This window comes from Pseudophryne corroboree, chromosome 3 (genome assembly GCF_028390025.1).
Source record: "Pseudophryne corroboree isolate aPseCor3 chromosome 3, aPseCor3.hap2, whole genome shotgun sequence".
NCBI lineage: Eukaryota > Metazoa > Chordata > Amphibia > Anura > Myobatrachidae > Pseudophryne > Pseudophryne corroboree.
In genome coordinates, this window is record NC_086446.1 from 1081355 (window position 1) to 1100470 (window position 19116).

A 19116-nucleotide genomic window follows, 5' to 3' on the forward strand; every position below is an offset into this window, starting at 1 on the left:
TTCTTGTGCCGCCCTGGCGATTCACATGGGCGACTGCCGTGATGTTGTCTGACTGGATCAGCACCGGCTGGTGTAGAAGCAGGGATTTTGCTTGACTGAGGGCATTGTAGATGGCCCTTAGTTCCAGAATATTTATGTGAAGGGAAGTCTCCTGACTTGACCATAGTTCTTGGAAATTTCTTCCCCGGGTGACTGCTCCCCAGCCTCGAAGGCTGGCATCCGTGGTCACCAGGACCCAGTCCTGTATGCCAAACCTGCGGCCCTCCAGGAGATGAGCACTCTGCAGCCACCACAGAAGAGACACCCTGGTTCTGGGAGACAGGGTTATCAAGCGATGCATCTGAAGATGCGATCCGGACCACTTGTCTAACAGGTCCCATTGAAAAATTCTGGCATGGAACCTGCCGAATGGAATTGCTTCGTAAGAAGCTACCATTTTTCCCAGGACTCGCGTACAGTGATGCACCGATACCTGTTTCGGTTTCAGGAGGTCCCTGACTAGAGAAGACAACTCCCTGGCTTTCTCCTCCGGGAGAAACACTTTTTTCTGGATCGTGTCCAGAATCATCCCCAGGAACATTAGACGTGTCGTCGGCATCAGCTGTGACTTTGGGATATTCAGAATCCAGCCGTGCTGGTGCAGCACTTCCTGAGATAGTGCCACTCCCACCAACAACTGTTCCTTAGACCGTGCCTTTATTAGGAGATCGTCCAAGTACGGGATAATTAAAACTCCCTTGTTTCGAAGGAGTATTATCATTTCCGCCATAACCTTGGTAAATATCCTTGGTGCCGTGGAGAGTCCAAACGTCAGCGTCTGGAATTGGTAATGACAATCTTGTACCACAAATCTGAGGTACTCCTGGTGAGGATGGTAAATAGGGACATGCAGGTAAGCATCCTTGATGTCCAGAGAAACCATGTAATCCCCCTCGTCCAGGCTTGCAATAACCGCCCTGAGCGATTCCATCTTGAACTTGAATTTTTTTATGTACATGTTCAAGGATTTCAAATTTAAAATGGGTCTCACCGAACCGTCCGGTTTCAGCACCACAGATAGTGTGGAATAGTAACCCCGGCCTTGTTGAAGTAGGGGTACCTTGATTATCACCTGCTGAGAATACAGCTTGTGAATTGCCGCTAGCACCGCCTCCCTGTCTGAGGGAGCAATCGGCAAGGCAGATTTTAGGAACCGGTGGGGTGGAACCGTCTCGAATTCCAGCATGTATCCCTGTGATACTACTTGAAGGATCCAGGGATCCACCTGTGAGCGAGCCCACTGATCGCTGAAATTTCTGAGGCGGGCCCCCACCGTCCCTGGCTCCACCTGGGGAGCCCCACCGTCATGCGGCGGACTTGGAAGAGGAAGCGGGGGAGGACTTTTGTTCCTGGGAACCTGCTGTCTGTTACAGCCTTTTTCCCCTACCTCTGCCCCTAGACAGAAAAGACCCTCCTTTTCCACGCTTGTTTTTCTGGGTCCGAAAGGACTGAACCTGATAAAATGGCGCCTTCTTAGGCTGCGAGGGGACATGGGGTAAAAATGCTGACTTCCCAGACGTTGCTGTGGAAACTAGGTCGGAGAGACCATCCCCAAATAATTCCTCCCCTTTATACGGCAAAACTTCCATGTGCCTCTTGGAATCTGCATCTCCCGTCCACTGACGAGTCCATAAGCCTCTCCTAGCAGAGATGGACAATGCACTTACTTTAGATGCCAGCCGGCAAATTTCCCTCTGTGCATCTCTCATATATAAGACTGAATCTTTTATATGACAGAAAAAGGATTTTTTGTGTACTCAGCGCTAATTGTGCACTGTAAAAATAATAAATAAAACTGAATAAAACTAAAGTGTGCAGTCTGTCATATAGAATGATTGACTCAGTAGAACTGTATGAATGAATATCAATAAATTCTTTATCATATAATTGTTAAAAATAACATTACAAACGACACAAGCAGCATATACTTAATAACAATCCATCTGTCCTGAGGAAGTCTCCGGTTACCAAGGAGACGAAACGCGTTGACGCCCACTTTTCACACTCCAGCTGTTCGGCATCACCCGCTGACTGATCCGGCTAACGGCCTTCCATAACCTTAATCCACTACGGTCTGCTAGACGCCGGGCGCTGCAGCCGGCGGCTTCTTAACAGGAGCACAGACATCGATCTCCGTGCTGTGCCGCTGATGTCCGGTACTCTGCTTACCCGCACCGAGTGAATGCTGCTGACCTCCGCAGAGGGGTCTAACACCCGTGACGAGGAAGCGAGCCTGTGGAGTTCTATGCAAAGAACATCAAGAGTCTCCAATTATCTGGAGCGCAGCCGTGCCTAACAAACGGTAAATTCCTAAACCAGCGTGAATTAGTTTCACTACTAATACCCGTATATGTGCATTGACTTTCAAACGGACCCTGTACATCCATACTTTCAGGAACCAGCACACGGGTAATTATATGTTCTTACACATTTAAGTCCATCTCCAATAAGGCTGTGATAAATCCTTGCGGGACTTTTTTTATCAAACACTGGGACGCCAGTGTAATTGTATTTTATACAGTATTATAACAAAGAAACCTCATTATATTGTTTGCTATATTAATTGGTAAGACAATTGATTAATTGTTATTAAGTATATGCTGCTTGTGTCGTTTGTAATGTTATTTTTAACAATTATATGATAAAGAATTTATTGATATTCATTCATACAGTTCTACTGAGTCAATCATTCTATATGACAGACTGCACACTTTAGTTTTATTCAGTTTTATTTATTATTTTTACAGTGCACAATTAGCTTAAATCCTTTTTCTGTTCTATAAAGCTGGCAACCTAGCTAGTTGCCGTACTCAGCTGCTGTTGATACACAATTAATTAATCCTTTTTATAATTAGCGCCGGATGAATATCAGATAGGGACAGGTGTCCTGATCTGGTTGTTCTTTGAAATCTTCTTTTTGAATATTTTATATGGTCAATTGTTAGGAGAATAGTGTCTCTGTCTAGTGTGTCAATATTTTCTGACAGTTTATCTGACCACGCAGCGGCAGCACTGCACATCCATGCTGACGCAATGGCTGGTCTAAGTATAATGCCTGAGTGTGTGTATACAGACTTCAGGACTGCCTCCTGCTTTCTATCAGCAGGCTCCTTAAGGGTGGCCGTATCCTGAGACGGTAGTGCCACCTTTTTTGACAAACGTGTGAGCGCTTTATCCACCCTAGGGGGTGTTTCCCAACGTGACCTATCCTCAGGCGGGAAAGGGAACGCCATTAGTACCTTCTTAGGAATTACCAATTTTTTATCAGGGAAAAGCCACGCTTCTTCACACACCTCATTTAATTCATCTGATGGGGGAAAAACTACGGGTAGTTTTTTCTCCCCAAACATAATACCCTTTTTAGTGGTATGTGGATGTAAATCAGAAATGTTTAACACCTCTTTCATTGCCTCAATCATGCAGTGAATGGCCTTGACAGGCATTAGATTTGACTCATCGTCGTCGACACTGGCGTCAGTATCCGTGTCGACATCTGGGTCTGCAACCTGAGGTAGCGGGCGTTTTAGAGCCCCTGACGACCCCTGAGACGCCTGGACAGGCACAAGCTGAGATCCCGTCTGTCCCACAGTTGGCATGTCGTCAAATTTCTTATGTAAGGAGTCTATACGTGCACTCATTTCTTTCCATAAGCTCATCCACTCGGGTGTCTGCCCCGCAGGGGGTGACATCCCTTCTAAAGGCATCTGCTCCGCCTCCACCTCATGATCCTCATCAAACATGTCGACACAGCCGTACCGACACACCCCACACACACAGGGAATGCTCAAACAGAGGACAGGACCCACAAAAAGCCCTTTGGGGGGACAGAGTAAGAGTATGCCAGCACACACCAGAGCGCTATATATGTACAGGGACTAACTGAGTTATGTCCCTAATAGCTGCTTTTCAATAATATATAGATATATCTAGCCAAATTTAATGCCCCCTCTCTTTTTTCCCTCTTACTGTGACTGTAAACTGCAGGGAAGAGCCAGGGAGCTTCCTTCCAGCGGAGCTGTGAGGGAAAAATGGCGCCAGTGTGCTGAGGAGATAGGCTCCGCCCCTTTTTTGCGGCCTATTCTCCCGCTTTTTTATGGAATCTGGCAGGGGTATTTACCTCATATATAGCCCCTGGGGCTATATATTGAGGTATTTTAGCCAGCCAAGGTGTTTTTATTGCTGCCTCAGGGCGCCCCCCCCCCCCCCCCCCAGCGCCCTGCACCCTCAGTGACTGCAGTGTGAAGTGTGTATGAGGAGCAATGGCGCACAGCTGCAGTGCTGTGCGCTACCTTGGTGAAGACTGAGTCTTCATGCCGCCGATTTTCCGGACCATCTTCTCGCTTCTGGCTCTGTAAGGGGGACGGCGGCGCGGCTCCGGGACCGAACACCAAGGACTGGGCCTGCGGTCGGTCCCTCTGGAGCTAATGGTGTCCAGTAGCCTAAGAAGCCCAATCCGGCTGCAAGCAGGCGAGTTCGCATCTTCTCCCCTTAGTCCCTCGCTGCAGTGAGCCTGTTGCCAGCAGGTCTCACTGAAAATAAAAAAATCTAAGACTATAACCTTCTAAGAGCTCAGGAGAGCCCCTAGTGTGCATCCAACCTCGGCCGGGCACGAAATCTAACTGAGGCTTGGAGGAGGGTCATAGTGGGAGGAGCCAGTGCACACCAGGTAGTCTAAGATCTTTCTAGAGTGCCCAGCCTCCTTCGGAGCCCGCTATTCCCCATGGTCCTTACGGAGTTCCCAGCATCCACTAGGACGTCAGAGAAATTGGGCAATCCACAAAAAAAAAAAAAAAATACAAAGTTTATTTTATATATATATATATATATATATATATATATATATATATATATATATATATATATATATATATATATATATATATATATACACACACACACACACACACACACACACACAGAGTAGTGGCCAAAATTGCGGACACTTTTTGAAATGTGAATGTTTTTCAACTTCGAATGCTTATAAAAACTGTTACACTTCACACATTGCAATGATTCATATATCTAATGAAAGGAAATTTAATGCTGAATTCAACACAAAGGTCAAATATTTGCATTACAATGGAAGTTATGCAGTGAAAACAACACTTTGGGTCTAAATCCCTGTGTACTTATGATGTCACTTTCCTATCAGTATTTAGGGGGGTCATTCCGAGTTGTTCGCTCGTTATTTTTCTTTCGCAACGGAGCGATTAGTCGCTAATGCCCATGCGCAATGTTCGCACTGCGACTGCGCCAAGTAAATTTGCTATGCAGTTAGGTATTTTACTCACGGCATTACAAGGTTTTTTCTTCGTCCTGGTGATCGTAATGTGATTGACAGGAAGTGGGTGTTTCTGGGCGGAAACTGGACGTTTTATGGGCGTGTGGGAAAAAACACTACCGTTTCTGGGAGAAACGCGGGAGTGGCTGGAGAAACGGGGGAGTGTCTGGGCGAACGCTGGGTGTGTTTGTGACGTCAAACCAGGAACGACAAGCACTGAACTGATCGCAGATGCCGAGTAAGTGTGGAGCTACTCAGAAACTGCTAAGAGAGGTCTATTCACAATTTTGAGAAGCTAAGATTCACTCCCAGAGGGCGGCGGCTTAGCGTGTGCAAAGTTGCTGATAGCAGCTTGCGAGCGAACAACTCGGAATGAGGGCCTTCGTTGGGTATCCTTTATTTTTCAAGACAGCAGCGCAGCGACGTGGCACTGAGCCAACCAATCTTTGGAGCTCTTCATTCTTTATTATGTGGTGCCATGAGACAATTATAGCTTCAATTTATTCTCTTTATTGGATGGACGCCTCAGACACACCAGTTTTTTCATACGGAACCACAAATGTTCTATGGGGTTCAGGTCTGGACTGTTTCCTGGCCATCCCAGCACCTGTATGTCATTCTCCGTGAACCACTGTTTGTATATCCATGCAGTGTGGCAGGGAGCTGAATCCTGCTGGGTAAAAAAATTATCCGGAAAAAGATCCCTGATAGAAGGTAGAAGTTTTCGTTGCTGGATGGTGTCAATGTACTTTCTGCTGTTCAGTGTGCGATCTATGACATGAAGGCGGCCTATAGCATCTGCTGTCATACATGCCCATATCGTACCACTTGTAGGATTCTTTGTTGTCGCTTGAATGCAATCTGGATGTACCTATTCCCTGATGCGACGTCTCACATATTTTCTCCCATCACTACCAAATATCGATATCTTAGTTTCGTCTCTCCATATCACTTGTTTCCACTGACCTTCTGTCCACGTAATGTGTTCTTTTCCCCACTGTATTCATTTCTGCCGCTGCTTTTTATTCAGGAATGGCTTTTTTTCGGGGAAATCCTACCTTTTAGGCCAACCTCCGTTAGTCTTCTCCGTACCGTTCTTGCAGTGACAAAAACACCAGTTGCCCTCAGTTTACTGCTAATGGCCGCAGATGACATCCATCTGTCCCTGACGCAAATTAGTTTTATTCTCCCATCATCATCAGCTGTTGTGCACTTTTTCCAGCCTTTTCCATCTTTGTTTTGTATAGTTTGTGTTTCCTGATAGCGTGAACAAAACTTTTGTACTCTTGATGTTATCACATTCCGACCAACGTCTCTCGCAATTGCTGCATACGAAATACCATTTTCACATAACACCACAATCCTGGATCTCTTCCTGGGAGACCAGTCACCACTTTGCCTGGACGACATTGTTGTATATTTTTTTTACACCGCCAATAGCATTAAACAATACACACAAACATCCAACCGTAACTGCACAACAGTAACCAACTTTAATCTGCAAAATGAAACGGCCAAACTGACCTTTCCCACCTTTGAACACGACCTTGCACCTACTCATAAACGACAGCTGACTGGTGCTCAGAACGACAAATCGGATTGGCTGGTAGTAGCGGTTACTATAATCGGCTTCTTTTTTATGCAATCAGTTTTTATTGAAATAATTTCGGCATGACAGAAAAAAAAAGTAACACATCAACATTACATACAGTACGTAATTAACAGTCCAGAACATGACGTGATAATCAGGGAAGAGATACATCAATTATTGCGTTAGGCAAAAAATGTCTAAAATATAGTGTTTCTCTGTCCCCTATCAAAATATCAACAATAACAAAAAGAAAATGTTAAAGTATAGAAAGAAGAAGAGAAGAAGATCTCGAGAGGAAGATAGGACATGGAGGGTAATTATCCACTCAGACTCAGTGTTTCCTGACGCGTTTGAGTCAACATATTTAATATATTCCTTAGCGTCTTTAAAGGATAACCAACTAAACCATATGGATATAAATTTCGGGTTCGGAAGTTTTAAAGAGTGGTTAAGTTCTTCCATATTCATATAATGGGCTACCCTCTGGAACCAACTGGAAATAGAAGGACAGTTACAGGACCTCCAGTAGCATGGTATGGTTGCCCTAGCAGCATTCATCAAGTGTCTGAGTAGTGAGTTCTTATAAAATTGAAAGAGGGACATCTATCAAATTAAACAGCTAAAACTCAGGCGTGAAGGGTGAGGAGATGCCAGTCAGTTCAAATGTTACTTCGTGAACTTTTTGCCAAAAGATTTGTAATATCGGAACTCCCACCAAATATGAAGAGGTAAGCCTCTCGCCCGTTCACAACGCCAACAGGTTTCAGGTATAGTTGGGAACATTTTATGAATTTGCAAAGGGCATCTATACCATCTAGCCATAATTTTGTATTGAGTTGCCAATACTTGCAGGGAGGAGGAACTGGCAAAAGTATATGTGCAAATATGAGCCCATTGATCGTCCTCCAGGTCTCTACCGAGGTCCCTTTGCCAGGCCGACACATATATGAGGGTGGTCGAGAACTGGCACTGTCAGAGCACAATTGGTATAATTGAGAAATCAAGTGTTGTGGAGTCGTGTCGGAGAGAGCGATTCAAATTTGGTAGGAGACTTGTGAGCGTCACCAGCTGTTAGAGAGATTGCTTGGAGATAAAACCAGAAGGAATGAGCAGAGAGATCATGGTCTCTTTGAAGTTCCAAGAAGGACCGCACCCCACTGTCAGAGAGCAAATGAGATATACGTGTGATTCCTGCTGAAGACCAACATGTTATTCCAGTTGCCGAACAATCTGGAAGGATATCTGGATTCTCAACTAAGGGCGTGGGCAACGAAGCGCCCGGACTAAATAGTGAGGGTCGTCTGAATTTTTTCCAAGTTCAGAGAGTTGGTTCTAGCGTAGGGTGTTTTAAGCGGGGTTATTTTTTAATCCAAGGAAGAACATGGGATGGGTTAGTAGTTGCGTGGTTCACTATCAACGGCCATTGCTTTACAGCGGGTAGTCTGGACATCTCGACTATCCTGGCTAAATGAGTGGCATGGTAGTATGTGAGAAAATTAGGTAAATGAAGGACCCCCCCTAGGTCGACTCACTATTAACACAGACTGTGGGATTCGAGGTCTATCAGGTCCCAATATAAACCGCAATGTTAAACATTGTAATTCTTTCAAAAATGACATAGGTATACTAATAGGTAATTGGTGATTTCTGATGAAGCCGCTGAATAGCCTCAGGGAGTCCACAAATCTGAAGGTGATTCTGCCGTCCTCTATTGTCCTATTGCGCATGTAGGGAAACGGATTCCTGGAGCTGTCTGTGGGTAGAGCCCATTTCCTCCAGATGCTTTTACACATCTGAAACCCGATGAGACATGTGTGAGAGTTCCACCTTATGCACTGAGCTTTCCACTTTGACGACAGCACTTATTTTTTTCTCCAAGTCCAAAACGTCCTGTTTCGTGGGGAGATCATTTTTGGGAGGAAGAGAACGTATGTGAGACAAGACATCCGCCATAGAAGGATTCCTCATTCGGACTACGAGAGGTCAGTGATTCCATCACTGCAGCGGCCGAGGCGAAGGGGGGGAGGTAGAAGTGTAGTTAGTGTCTTCACTGCCTGTGTCTGCCTCAGGAGTTAAATATTGGTATAAACTAGACTGGGTTGATGTGGAATTGAACTTCTCGGAGCCAGATAGCTTCTTCCCTTTTTTGGTCCTTTCCATTAAAGGAGCAGAAGACTAGAAAGAAGCCTCTTAAATGCCATTGGATGTATCAATGTGGAACGTGTCCGAAGTTAGCACCTGCATAGTCAAACAGAATTCGTTTCCTATTGTCGGCCAGCAGCAGCCAACACCATATTCTTAGGGTAGGTTAGGGCAGGGAGACATGGCCTTTTTCTAAACAAGCTGTCAGGCCATTCGTAAAAATAGAGTGTTCAACGAGGATATATTACAGTAGAGGGATTGGAGCAGTGTCCCTGCAGAGGACTCCTGAGATATTGCAGTGTTTCCAACCCGGGTGAGGCGCAAGCTATATCCAAAACACTGTTGTCGTGGTGTATATATAAAGAAGCACAAATTGAAGAGTCAGCGGTTCTGAGAGTTTGGAAATATACAAGTGTTTATGTCCTTCCCCTACAGGATTCCTTGGGACACAGTAACACAGCACAGGAATCCGGACCTCTACAAACATCAAGAGCTCCAGGGCTCCAGGGAGCAGCGTCCGGGCGGCTGATGAGGCAGCGGCGGCAGAGGAGGCTCAATCGCGGTCGGGGTGCTGGAGCGGGAGCTCCTGAGCGGCCGGCCTCCAAGAAGTCTGCGGCATCAGATCTCCCGAAAAGTTTGCGGCGGGCGCTGCCAATCGCTAGGTCCTGGCTTTGGAGGACAGACAGGCCGCAACCAGCAGGAAAGCCTGATGCGTTCCCCTGCTCCGCAGCGCTGACCAAGCAGGTGATTTTGGAGGGCACAGGAGGTGTGCAGGGGTATCTATGGGGTGCTTGCAGCCCCGGATATACTGTTAAGAAATAAAAAAGGGTGGTGAACGGTGCCAGAGCTAAGGGAGAACACGTATCCGCCCCACATATGCTAGACCACTACACCTCTACAATCCGCTTCTTGAATCTTACGCATCTGTGCTATTTGTCTGACTGAAAGTAGCATAACTTCCATTGTAATGCAAATATTTGACCTTTGTTTATCGTGTTGAATTCAGCATTAAATTTCCTTTCATTTGATATATGAATCATTGTACTGTGTGAAGTTTAAATAAGCACTCAAAGTTGAAAAACATTCAAATTTCAAAACAATGTACGCAATTTTGGCCACTACTGTGTGTATATATTTATATATAATCACTTATATATACGTTATGGTAAGAACTTACCGTTGATAACGTGATTTCTCTTATGTCCACAGGTATCCACAGGATAACATTGGGATATTGTTGAGCGACAGTGAAAATGGCACCAACACGGTCACAAGCTTTCTGGCCTCCCAGGATGCATTGGGGCCTCCACTAGATAGTCCCGCCCACTGACTCAGTCAGATCAGTTCTTTCCACAGCGAGTTTAGGCAGGAAACCCACGCAAAGACCTGTTTAGGTGATAAGAACACACATGCACACCCTTCCATACAAGAAGGAAGAGGTTTTAGTGATTGTCTAGATCCTCAAATCAGATGAATCAGGGTGGGATCCCTGTGGATACCTGTGGACATAAGATAAATCACATTATCAACGGTAAGTTCTTACCATAATGTATATTTCTCTGACTGGGTCCACAGGATTATCCACAGGATAACATTGGGATTCCCAAAGCCATTTTAGTGGTGGGAACGCTCCTGATTGCACAGGAGGACCTTTCGCCCGAAGTCTGCGTCATGAGAGGCAAAAGAATCCAAGGCATAATGTCTGATGAATGTGTTTATGGAAGACCATGTGGCTGCCTTACATATCTGTTCTGCTGAAGCACCCTGTTGTGCTGCCCATGAAGGACCTACCTTACGTGTAGAGTGAGCAGAGACATTAGCCGGAGTAGGGAGATCTGCATGAGAATGAGAATAAGCTTCTGATATTACCATTCGGAGCCATCTCGCCAGCGTCTGTTTACTAGCAGGCCATCCTCTTCTATGAAATCCGTAGAGGATGAAGAGAGAATCTGTTTTCCTGATGGCACTAGTACGATCTATGTAGATTCTTAAAGCCCGGACCACGTCCAGCGACGCTTCTCCCGCAGAAAGTCCAGATACCTGAAAAGCTGGGACTACAATCTCTTCATTCAGGTGAAACTTTGATACCACCTTTGGAAGATAACTAGATCTCGTTCTGAGAACTGCTCTGTCTGGGAAAAAAACTTAGGAAAGGAGACTTACATGATAATGCTCCCAAATCTGACACTCTTCTGGCTGACGCCACTGACAGTAAAAAAAGAACTTTAATCGTTAACCACTTAAGATCTGCTCTCTCAAGTGGTTCAAACCGAGGACCCTGGAGAAATGTAAGAACTAAATTAAAATCCCAGGGAGCTGCAGGAGGATCCAATCAAGGTTGAATATGTACTACTCCTTGAAAAAAACGTACGTACATCCTGTAAATCAGCAATCTTCTGCTGAAACCATACAGTTAACGCTGATACTTAAACCCTCAAGGAAGCAGCTTTCAACCCCTTATCCAATGCTGCCTGAAGGAAATACAAAATCCTAGCTACTTTAAAAGATCTCGGATTGAAATTTTTTCCAGTACACCAATGAATATAGGCTTGCCATATTCTATGATACACACGGGCCGAAGAAGGCTTTCTTGCTCTAAGCATAGTTTGGATTACTTTTTTCGAAAATCCTTTAGCCTTTAGGATAGAGGTTTCAACAGCCACGCCGTCAAGGATAGACGATCCAGATGGCTGTGACAACAAGGACCCTGCATTAGCAGATCTGGACGTTGAGGGAGCAGTATCGGTGCTTCCACGGACATTCTCAACAGATCTGTTTACCAATGCCTTCTTGGCCAAGCTGGTGTTATTAGAATGATTGCTCCTTTTGCCTGTTTTATCTTTCTCACTACTCTGGGTAACAGAGATATTGGAGGGAACAGATATGCCAGCTGAAACCTCCATTCTACTGACAGTGCGTCTACCAGGACCGCTCCTGGGTCCCTTGTTCTTGATCCGTACCTCGGAACTTTGTTGTTTAGACAAGATGCCATAAGGTCTATCTCCGGTACACCCCCATCTGTTCACCAGTGTCTGAAACACTTCTGGGTGTAGTGCCCATTCGGTTTCCTGAATGGTGTGCCGACTGAGAAAATCCGCTTCCCAATTTAGTACACCCGGGACAAATACTGCTGACAATGCCAGGAGATGGGGTTCTGCCCATCTTAGAATGGGAGTTACTTCCTCCATCAGACTCTTGCTGTGAGTTCCTCCTTGATGATTGAGGTATGCTACTGCCGTCGCATTGTCTGAGCGGATCTGGACTGGTCTTCCTTGTAGATTGTCCTTTGCCTGAACTAGAGCCAAGTAAACGGCCCTTATCTCCAACAGATTTATCGGCAGGCGACTTTCCCTTGCGGTCCATTTTCCCTGGAACCACAGGCTTCCGAGTACCGCCCCCCCAGCCCTGCAGGCTGGCATCTGCTGTCAGGACTTGCCACTCTTATCCAAAAGGGTCTCCCCTTGTTTAAATGGTCTGTCTGTAGCCACCACGCTAGAGACCTTTTTACGTTTACTGGAATCTTTATCATCTGCTTCTTTATCGTTTGATGATTTCCGTTCCATTTGGTCAAAATAAGGTGCTGCAACGGTCTGGAGTGGAATTGCGCATATTCCACCATGTCGAAGGTTGATACCATCAGACCCAACAGTCGCATTGCTGCATGGACTGACATTGTCTGGGCTTGCAATGCTTCCTGAGCCATGACCTGCACTTTGACTATCTTTTTCTCTGGTAAGAGAACTTTCTGTAGGTTTGAATCCAGTATGGCTCCCAAATGAACCATCCGCTGTGACGGATTCAGGGACAACTTCTCCCAATTTATGAGCCACCCGTGTCTCTGTAAACAAACTATTATCTGTTGGAGATGGCTCAACAGTAAATCTTGCGACTGTGCTAAGATTAACAGGTCGTCGAGGTATGGGAATATTCTTATCCCTTGTTTGCGCAGACAAGCTGCCATAACCACCATGATTTTGGTAAACACCCTGGGTGCTGTAGCTAGCCCGAAGGGCAGAGCTTGGAACTGGAAATGTTCCTGGAGGATGGCAAACCTGAGGTAGCACTGATGTGATAGTGCTATAGGTACATGTAGGTAAGCATCCCGTACATCCAGAGATACCATGTAATCTCCCGGTTCCATAGCCAACATTATGGAGCGTAACGTCTCCATGTGGAACTTCGGGATCCAAATGTATTTGTTCAACATTTTTAGATTTAGAATTGGTCGATATGACCCATTTGGTTTCTGGATTAGAAATAGATTGGAGTAAAACCCCTGTCCCTTTTGTGATGGAGGTACTGGGACAATCACACCTGACTGCAGTAATTTTTGGACTGCTTCTTGCAGGGCATTGGCTTTCGACTCTATACGAGACGGGCTGGTGCAAAAAAATCTTTGAGGAGGCTGCCTCCTGAATGGGAACCCATACCCCTGAGATACTACCTTCTGCACCCAAGCATCTGCTGTTGACTGTTGCCATATGTGTGCAAAAAGAAGGAGTTGGCCCCCAACCCTGGAATCCTCCAGGCGGAGGCCCGTCTCTTCAGGCTGACGGTTTCTGTTCAGGTTTGGAAGATGGCTTTTTGCTAGCCCACTGCTACCTACCCCTGGATTTAAACTGGGGTTGTTTAGGCTCCTCTTTAGCTTTCGCTTTGCTTTCCAACGAAATGAGCGAAATTTTAAACCCTTGGACTTAGGGTTATAAGCAGCCGGAAATCTGACCTTTTTCGATTCAGCCTCTGATTCTAGGATATCCGATAAAGATTTTCCAAATAATATATTACCAACAAAAGGCAATGCTTCCAATTCTTTCTTGGACTCCGCATCTGCCTTCCAGGTCCGTAGCCAAACTGCTCTGCGAGCGACTACTGTCAAGGCTGAAGCTTTAGAAGCAACTGTGCCTACATCAATTGCTGCTTCTTCCAAATACTGGGCAGACTGTCTTAAATGGCAAAAACGATCCTCTTGCTCCCTAGTAGGAGAAGGGATGTCATTCTCTAGTTCCTCTATCCATTCGCCCATTGCCTTTGCTACCCAGGCCGAAGCCATAGCAGGTCTTACCACTGCTCCTACTAGAGAAAACATATTTTTCAATAGGCTCTCTACCATTCTGTCTGTGACATCATTCAATGAGGTAGATGACAGTGGTAAAGCAGATTTATGCACGAGTCGCAGAACATGTGCATCTACTTTTGGAGGAACTTCTCTCTTCGAACAATCCACAGCAGGAAATGGATAATAAGACTCCCATCTCTTAGGAATCTTTTACTTTTTACTGGGCGCTGCCCAAGACTCATCCATCATTTCCGTCAGCTCATCTGACGCTGGAAATTCAGCTTTCACTGATTTTGTTCGTTTAAATACAGGTGCTTTTGCTTTTAACACTGTCTTGGCTGGCTCTTCCAATGAAAGAACAGCCTTCACAGCATTAATAAGTTCAGCTACATCTTCTGAACTAAAGCTCTGCGACTGATCATCATACGGAGTTGAATCTATTGTCTCATCATCATCATCATCATCCGATGTATCATCTTGTGTAGTCTGCCACACAGACGTATCTGTCTTAGTCTTACCTGCCCCTTGGTTGCTTGTAGAGGCTACTGGAACCAAACCATAGGAAGGGAGCTGCATGTATGGGTTCATAGTGTAACCTAACCCTTGAGGTGGTGCTACCGGAGCTAACCTGTACGCTAATGAATACAGAGTCTTCGCGAACATATTCCATGGTGGCTCTGTTGGTGGTTGAACCAACTCCTGTTTTTTACTTCGCTGAAAAGCTAAAGTTTCCACACAAACCCTCATAAGTGACCAATTGATTCATATCAATTACCCCTGACTTACAAGATAAGCATATTAGGGCTGTAGGAGTGCTTGATAAATTCTCCTCATCACTTTTGCCGCTCACAGACATGGTATTAACCTGTTATTGACTAAACAATTTGTGACTGAAAAACACCCTATGTGTCAGTATATAGAGGTGAGATCAATCTGACCACAGTGCACCTGATTTGAGGGTCAGAACAGGACTGACATTACACAGAAAAGTCAGCACACATACTAGCAGTCAGTCACATGTTAAAGCATTAGACATTGTCATATGAGAATACAACCCCCATAATAACTTATACATAAGTAGGAAAATTGTACTTCTGTTTTAACTGGTTCTTTTTACAACATAACATGCAAAAAACACAGTAATATACAGGTCTCATATGCAATAGGTACTAAAAATTAACAATGCATACTAAGAAGTAGAGAGAATTTTTAGTACTGTATACTCTGCCTCCGGAGAGCGGGATACAGGGAGACTCACCACACTTCCAAATCCAAGCAAATACGCTCGTAAGACGCTGAGTGGCTTCAGACGCTACTGGTGTACACTGCCGCTCTTGATAACGGATACGGACGCTCACCAACGGACACGGACGCTGAGCGAATTCCACGTGTATGCAGTGTCACGATCCTGACTGTAGTTCTCGTATTTGGTGACTTACCCCTGCCATCTGTCCTGGATCCTGTGCCTTTTTGCTCACTGGGATAAACAGCATGCCAATACCATGAGTTTCCTGAGTTCTCTGCCTGGAAGGTAACAGTTAACGAGCTCCACCTGTGGTGATCTTCTGTGTGAGTCTGAATTCAGCAATCTGAAGTTTAGGCCTAAAAGGCCAGCGTCCTGTGTTTGCAGAAGTTCAGGCTTCAGTGTTCCCTCGGCCTGCTAGGCCTCGCCCCCCTTCACAGCCTAGTCTAGAGTACTCACATGACAGTGACTGTTTCACCTGACCTCAGAGCTGTCCAATCCTGTGCCAGCCTGAGACTCTCTGAATCACCTGACACTGCTCACCAATCACCAAGGACCAGGAAGTATAAGTCTGAAGTCTGGAGTTGGAAACGCGGCCAGTTCCTCGTGTCACACACAGCTCTGTGTGAGCTTTGAAGCTGAGCTCCCTAAAGGTAACCCTTGTACTTTAGTTACTGTAAAAACTCTGTTTCTTTGTTACACAGTTTGGATTACATTTGTGCTGCCATTGATATCCAGTATTTCCACGAGTCTCCACTTAAAGGCACAGTACAGTATTCCACCGTCTCCACTTAAAGGCACAGTTGCAGTGTTTCATCTTAAAGGCACAGTACAGTATTCCACAGTCTCAACTGAAAACCACAGCTGCAGTATTCTACCGTCACAGCGGCAGGGTTCTTCAGCCTCGTACTAGAGTTATAGCCACAGTCATCGTTCTACTTTCAGTTGCGTTTCCAGTTATATCCGGTACCAGCACACATTACAGTTGCATCCCAGTCTCACCAGTAACCAGTCCGTCTCACCTATACATTCATCATCCTGCTATCAAAGTCCCTGGTGATCCAGTGGTCAGGATACGGCTTCCTCTGCCGAGGCCCGGGTTCGATCCCCGGTCAGGGATTGCTCCTTCTTCTCACTGATTCCTACAGACCAGCCTAATATTCACATAGTCCTCCAGTTGCCCGCACAGACATCACTAACACCGGGTTCACAAAACCACAGCCATGACATGCAGACGCTAAGGCCTGCGACTCGGTCTGGCGGGTTTATATCCAGTGTACACAACCGCAGCATCTAAGCTGCGACCGAGTACCCTTGTGGTAGCGTCTGAGCCGGAAGTGAGGTCATTTAGTTCATGAAACGAGAGACACGGGAACTGGCCATGAACTCGGAAGAGGGTCGTCCAGGAGAGCGTCTGAATCCCCTGTTGACTTAAACTCCCAGGATCGCGGCCTCTACCTAGTCCTGGTGCCTATGATCCCCGGAGCATAGCGCTGTCACACTCGAGATGTTCGGCGCATCAACACATTGTTTGTAGTCTCCACCAAATCAGTGTAGCTGTGTCCTGACCCCTCTAGTAAGAGGAAGTCCATATACTCACTGTCTCCCCATGCTCCGGCCACAGCCTGGTTAAGTCTGCTGGACCTGCTTAGAACATCCGACACAGACGCCCATCGAGACAGCACTGATACCCGAAGGTAAGCGTTGTTGCGAACCGGTGGGGAGTTGTTGGAGCGACTTTTTCTAGTATGCGTTTAAGACGCTGTTAAGAGAAGTCACTCTAAAAAAACAATATAATAAGTCTATAAAAATAATAAAAGCTTGAGGCTGCTCTCACAGCAGCCCTGTGACCATGCGGCTTCCTGCCGCACCAAGCAAAAAACTGATCTGACTGAGTAAGTGGGCGGGACTATATAGTGGAGGCCCCAATGCATCATGGGAGGCCAGAAAGCTGTGACCGTGTTGGTGCCATTTTCGCTGTTGCTCGACAATATCCCAATGTTTTCCTGTGGATAATCCTGTGGACCCAGCCAGAGAAAATAAACTTCTGCTCGTTACTTTTTATAACAATATAGTGATGTGTGTAATAACGCTCTTTTTCTGATATTTGTCATGGATAACCATGTGCTATAAACACCCAACTGAGAACAGGGATGATGGCGGAGGAGGGTGAAGAAAAAGAGATTGCTGTAGTGACTGAGCAATGAGAATATGTGACTTCTGTAATAAGTGTTTATTACTCACCTGTGCTGATATCTGTAGGGATCTCCTCCTCCTTACACTGCTGATCACCCCTCACATACGTCTCTTCTTCTCCCTCTATATCTTCTGCCTTCATATCAGTCACATACGTCTCTTCTTCTCCCTCTGTATCTTCTGCCTTTATAACAGTCACATACGTCTCTTCTTCATCCTCTATATCTTCTGCCTTTATATCAGTCACATACGTCTCTTCTTCTCCCTTTGTATCTTCTGATTTTATAACAGTCACATACGTCTCTTCTTCTCCCTCTATATCTTCTGCCTTCATATCAGTCACATATGTCTCTTCTTCTCTTTCTATATCTTCTGCCTTTATATCAGTCACATGCGTCTCTTCTTCTCCCTCTATATCTTCTGCCTTCATATCAGTCACATACGTCTCTTCTTCTCCCTCTATATCTTCTGCCTTTATATCAGTCACATACGTCTCTTCTTCTCCCTCTGTATCTTCTGCCTTTATATTTTCTGCCTTATTATCAGTCACATACGTCTCTTCTTCTCCATCTGTATCTTCTTCCTGTATATCAGAAAGACGTTCTACCTAAATAACCCCTCAAAAAAATAAGAATTTACTCACAGGTAATTCTATTTCTCCTAGTCCGTAGTGGATGCTGGGAACTCCGTAAGGACCATGGGGAAAAGACGGCTCCGCAGGAGACTGGGCACATCTAAAGAAAGATTTAGGACTATCTGGTGTGCACTGGCTCCTCCCCCTATGACCCTCCCCCAAGCCTCAGTTAGGACACTGTGCCCGGAAGAGCTGACACAATAAGGAAGGATTTTGAATCCCGGGTAAGACTCACACCAGCCACACCAATCACACCGTATAACTCGTGATAGGAACCCCGGTTAACAGTATGATAACAAAGGAGCCTCTGAACAGATGGCTCGCAATAACAACCCGATTTGTGTAACAATAACTATTTACAAGTATTGCAGACAATCCGCACTTGGGATGGGCGCCCAGCATCCACTACGGACTACGAGAAATAGAATTACCGGTGAGTAAATTCTTATTTTCTCTGACGTCCTAGTGGATGCTGGGAACTCCGTAAGGACCATGGGGATTATACCAAAGCTCCCAAACGGGCGGGAGAGTGAGGATGACTCTGCAGCACCGAATGAGAGAACTCCAGGTCCTCCTCAGCCAGGGTATCAAATTTATAGAATTTTGCAAACGTGTTTGCCCCTGACCAAGTAGCAGCTCAGCAAAGTTGTAAAGCCGAGACCCCTCGGGCAGCCGCCCAAGATGAGCCCACCTTCCTCGTGGAATGGGCTTTTACAGATTTAGGCTGCGGTAGTCCCACCGCAGAATGCGCCAGCTGAATAGTGCTACAAATCCAGCGCGCGATAGTCTGCTTAGAAGCAGGAGCACCAAGCTTGTTAGGTGCATACAGGATAAACAGCGAGTCAGTTTTCCCGACTCCAGCCGTCCTGGAAACATAAATTTTCAGGGCCCTGACTACGTCCAGCAACTTGGAATCCTCCAAGTCCCTAGTAGC

At 45.8% G+C, this 19116-nt stretch overlaps 1 protein-coding gene across 3 annotated transcripts in view; it reads right to left on the bottom strand.

Annotated features, from left to right (window-relative positions):
* Positions 1-19116, bottom strand: part of LOC135054476 (zinc finger protein ZFP2-like) — a 72819-nt gene that overhangs the window by 33052 nt on the left and 20651 nt on the right. For all 3 annotated transcript variants that reach the window (XM_063957582.1, XM_063957580.1, XM_063957581.1), the window contains exon 4: positions 17597-18131. In XM_063957582.1, the coding sequence (XP_063813652.1) occupies positions 17597-18131 (535 nt within the window). The remainder of the gene's footprint in view (positions 1-17596; positions 18132-19116) is intronic.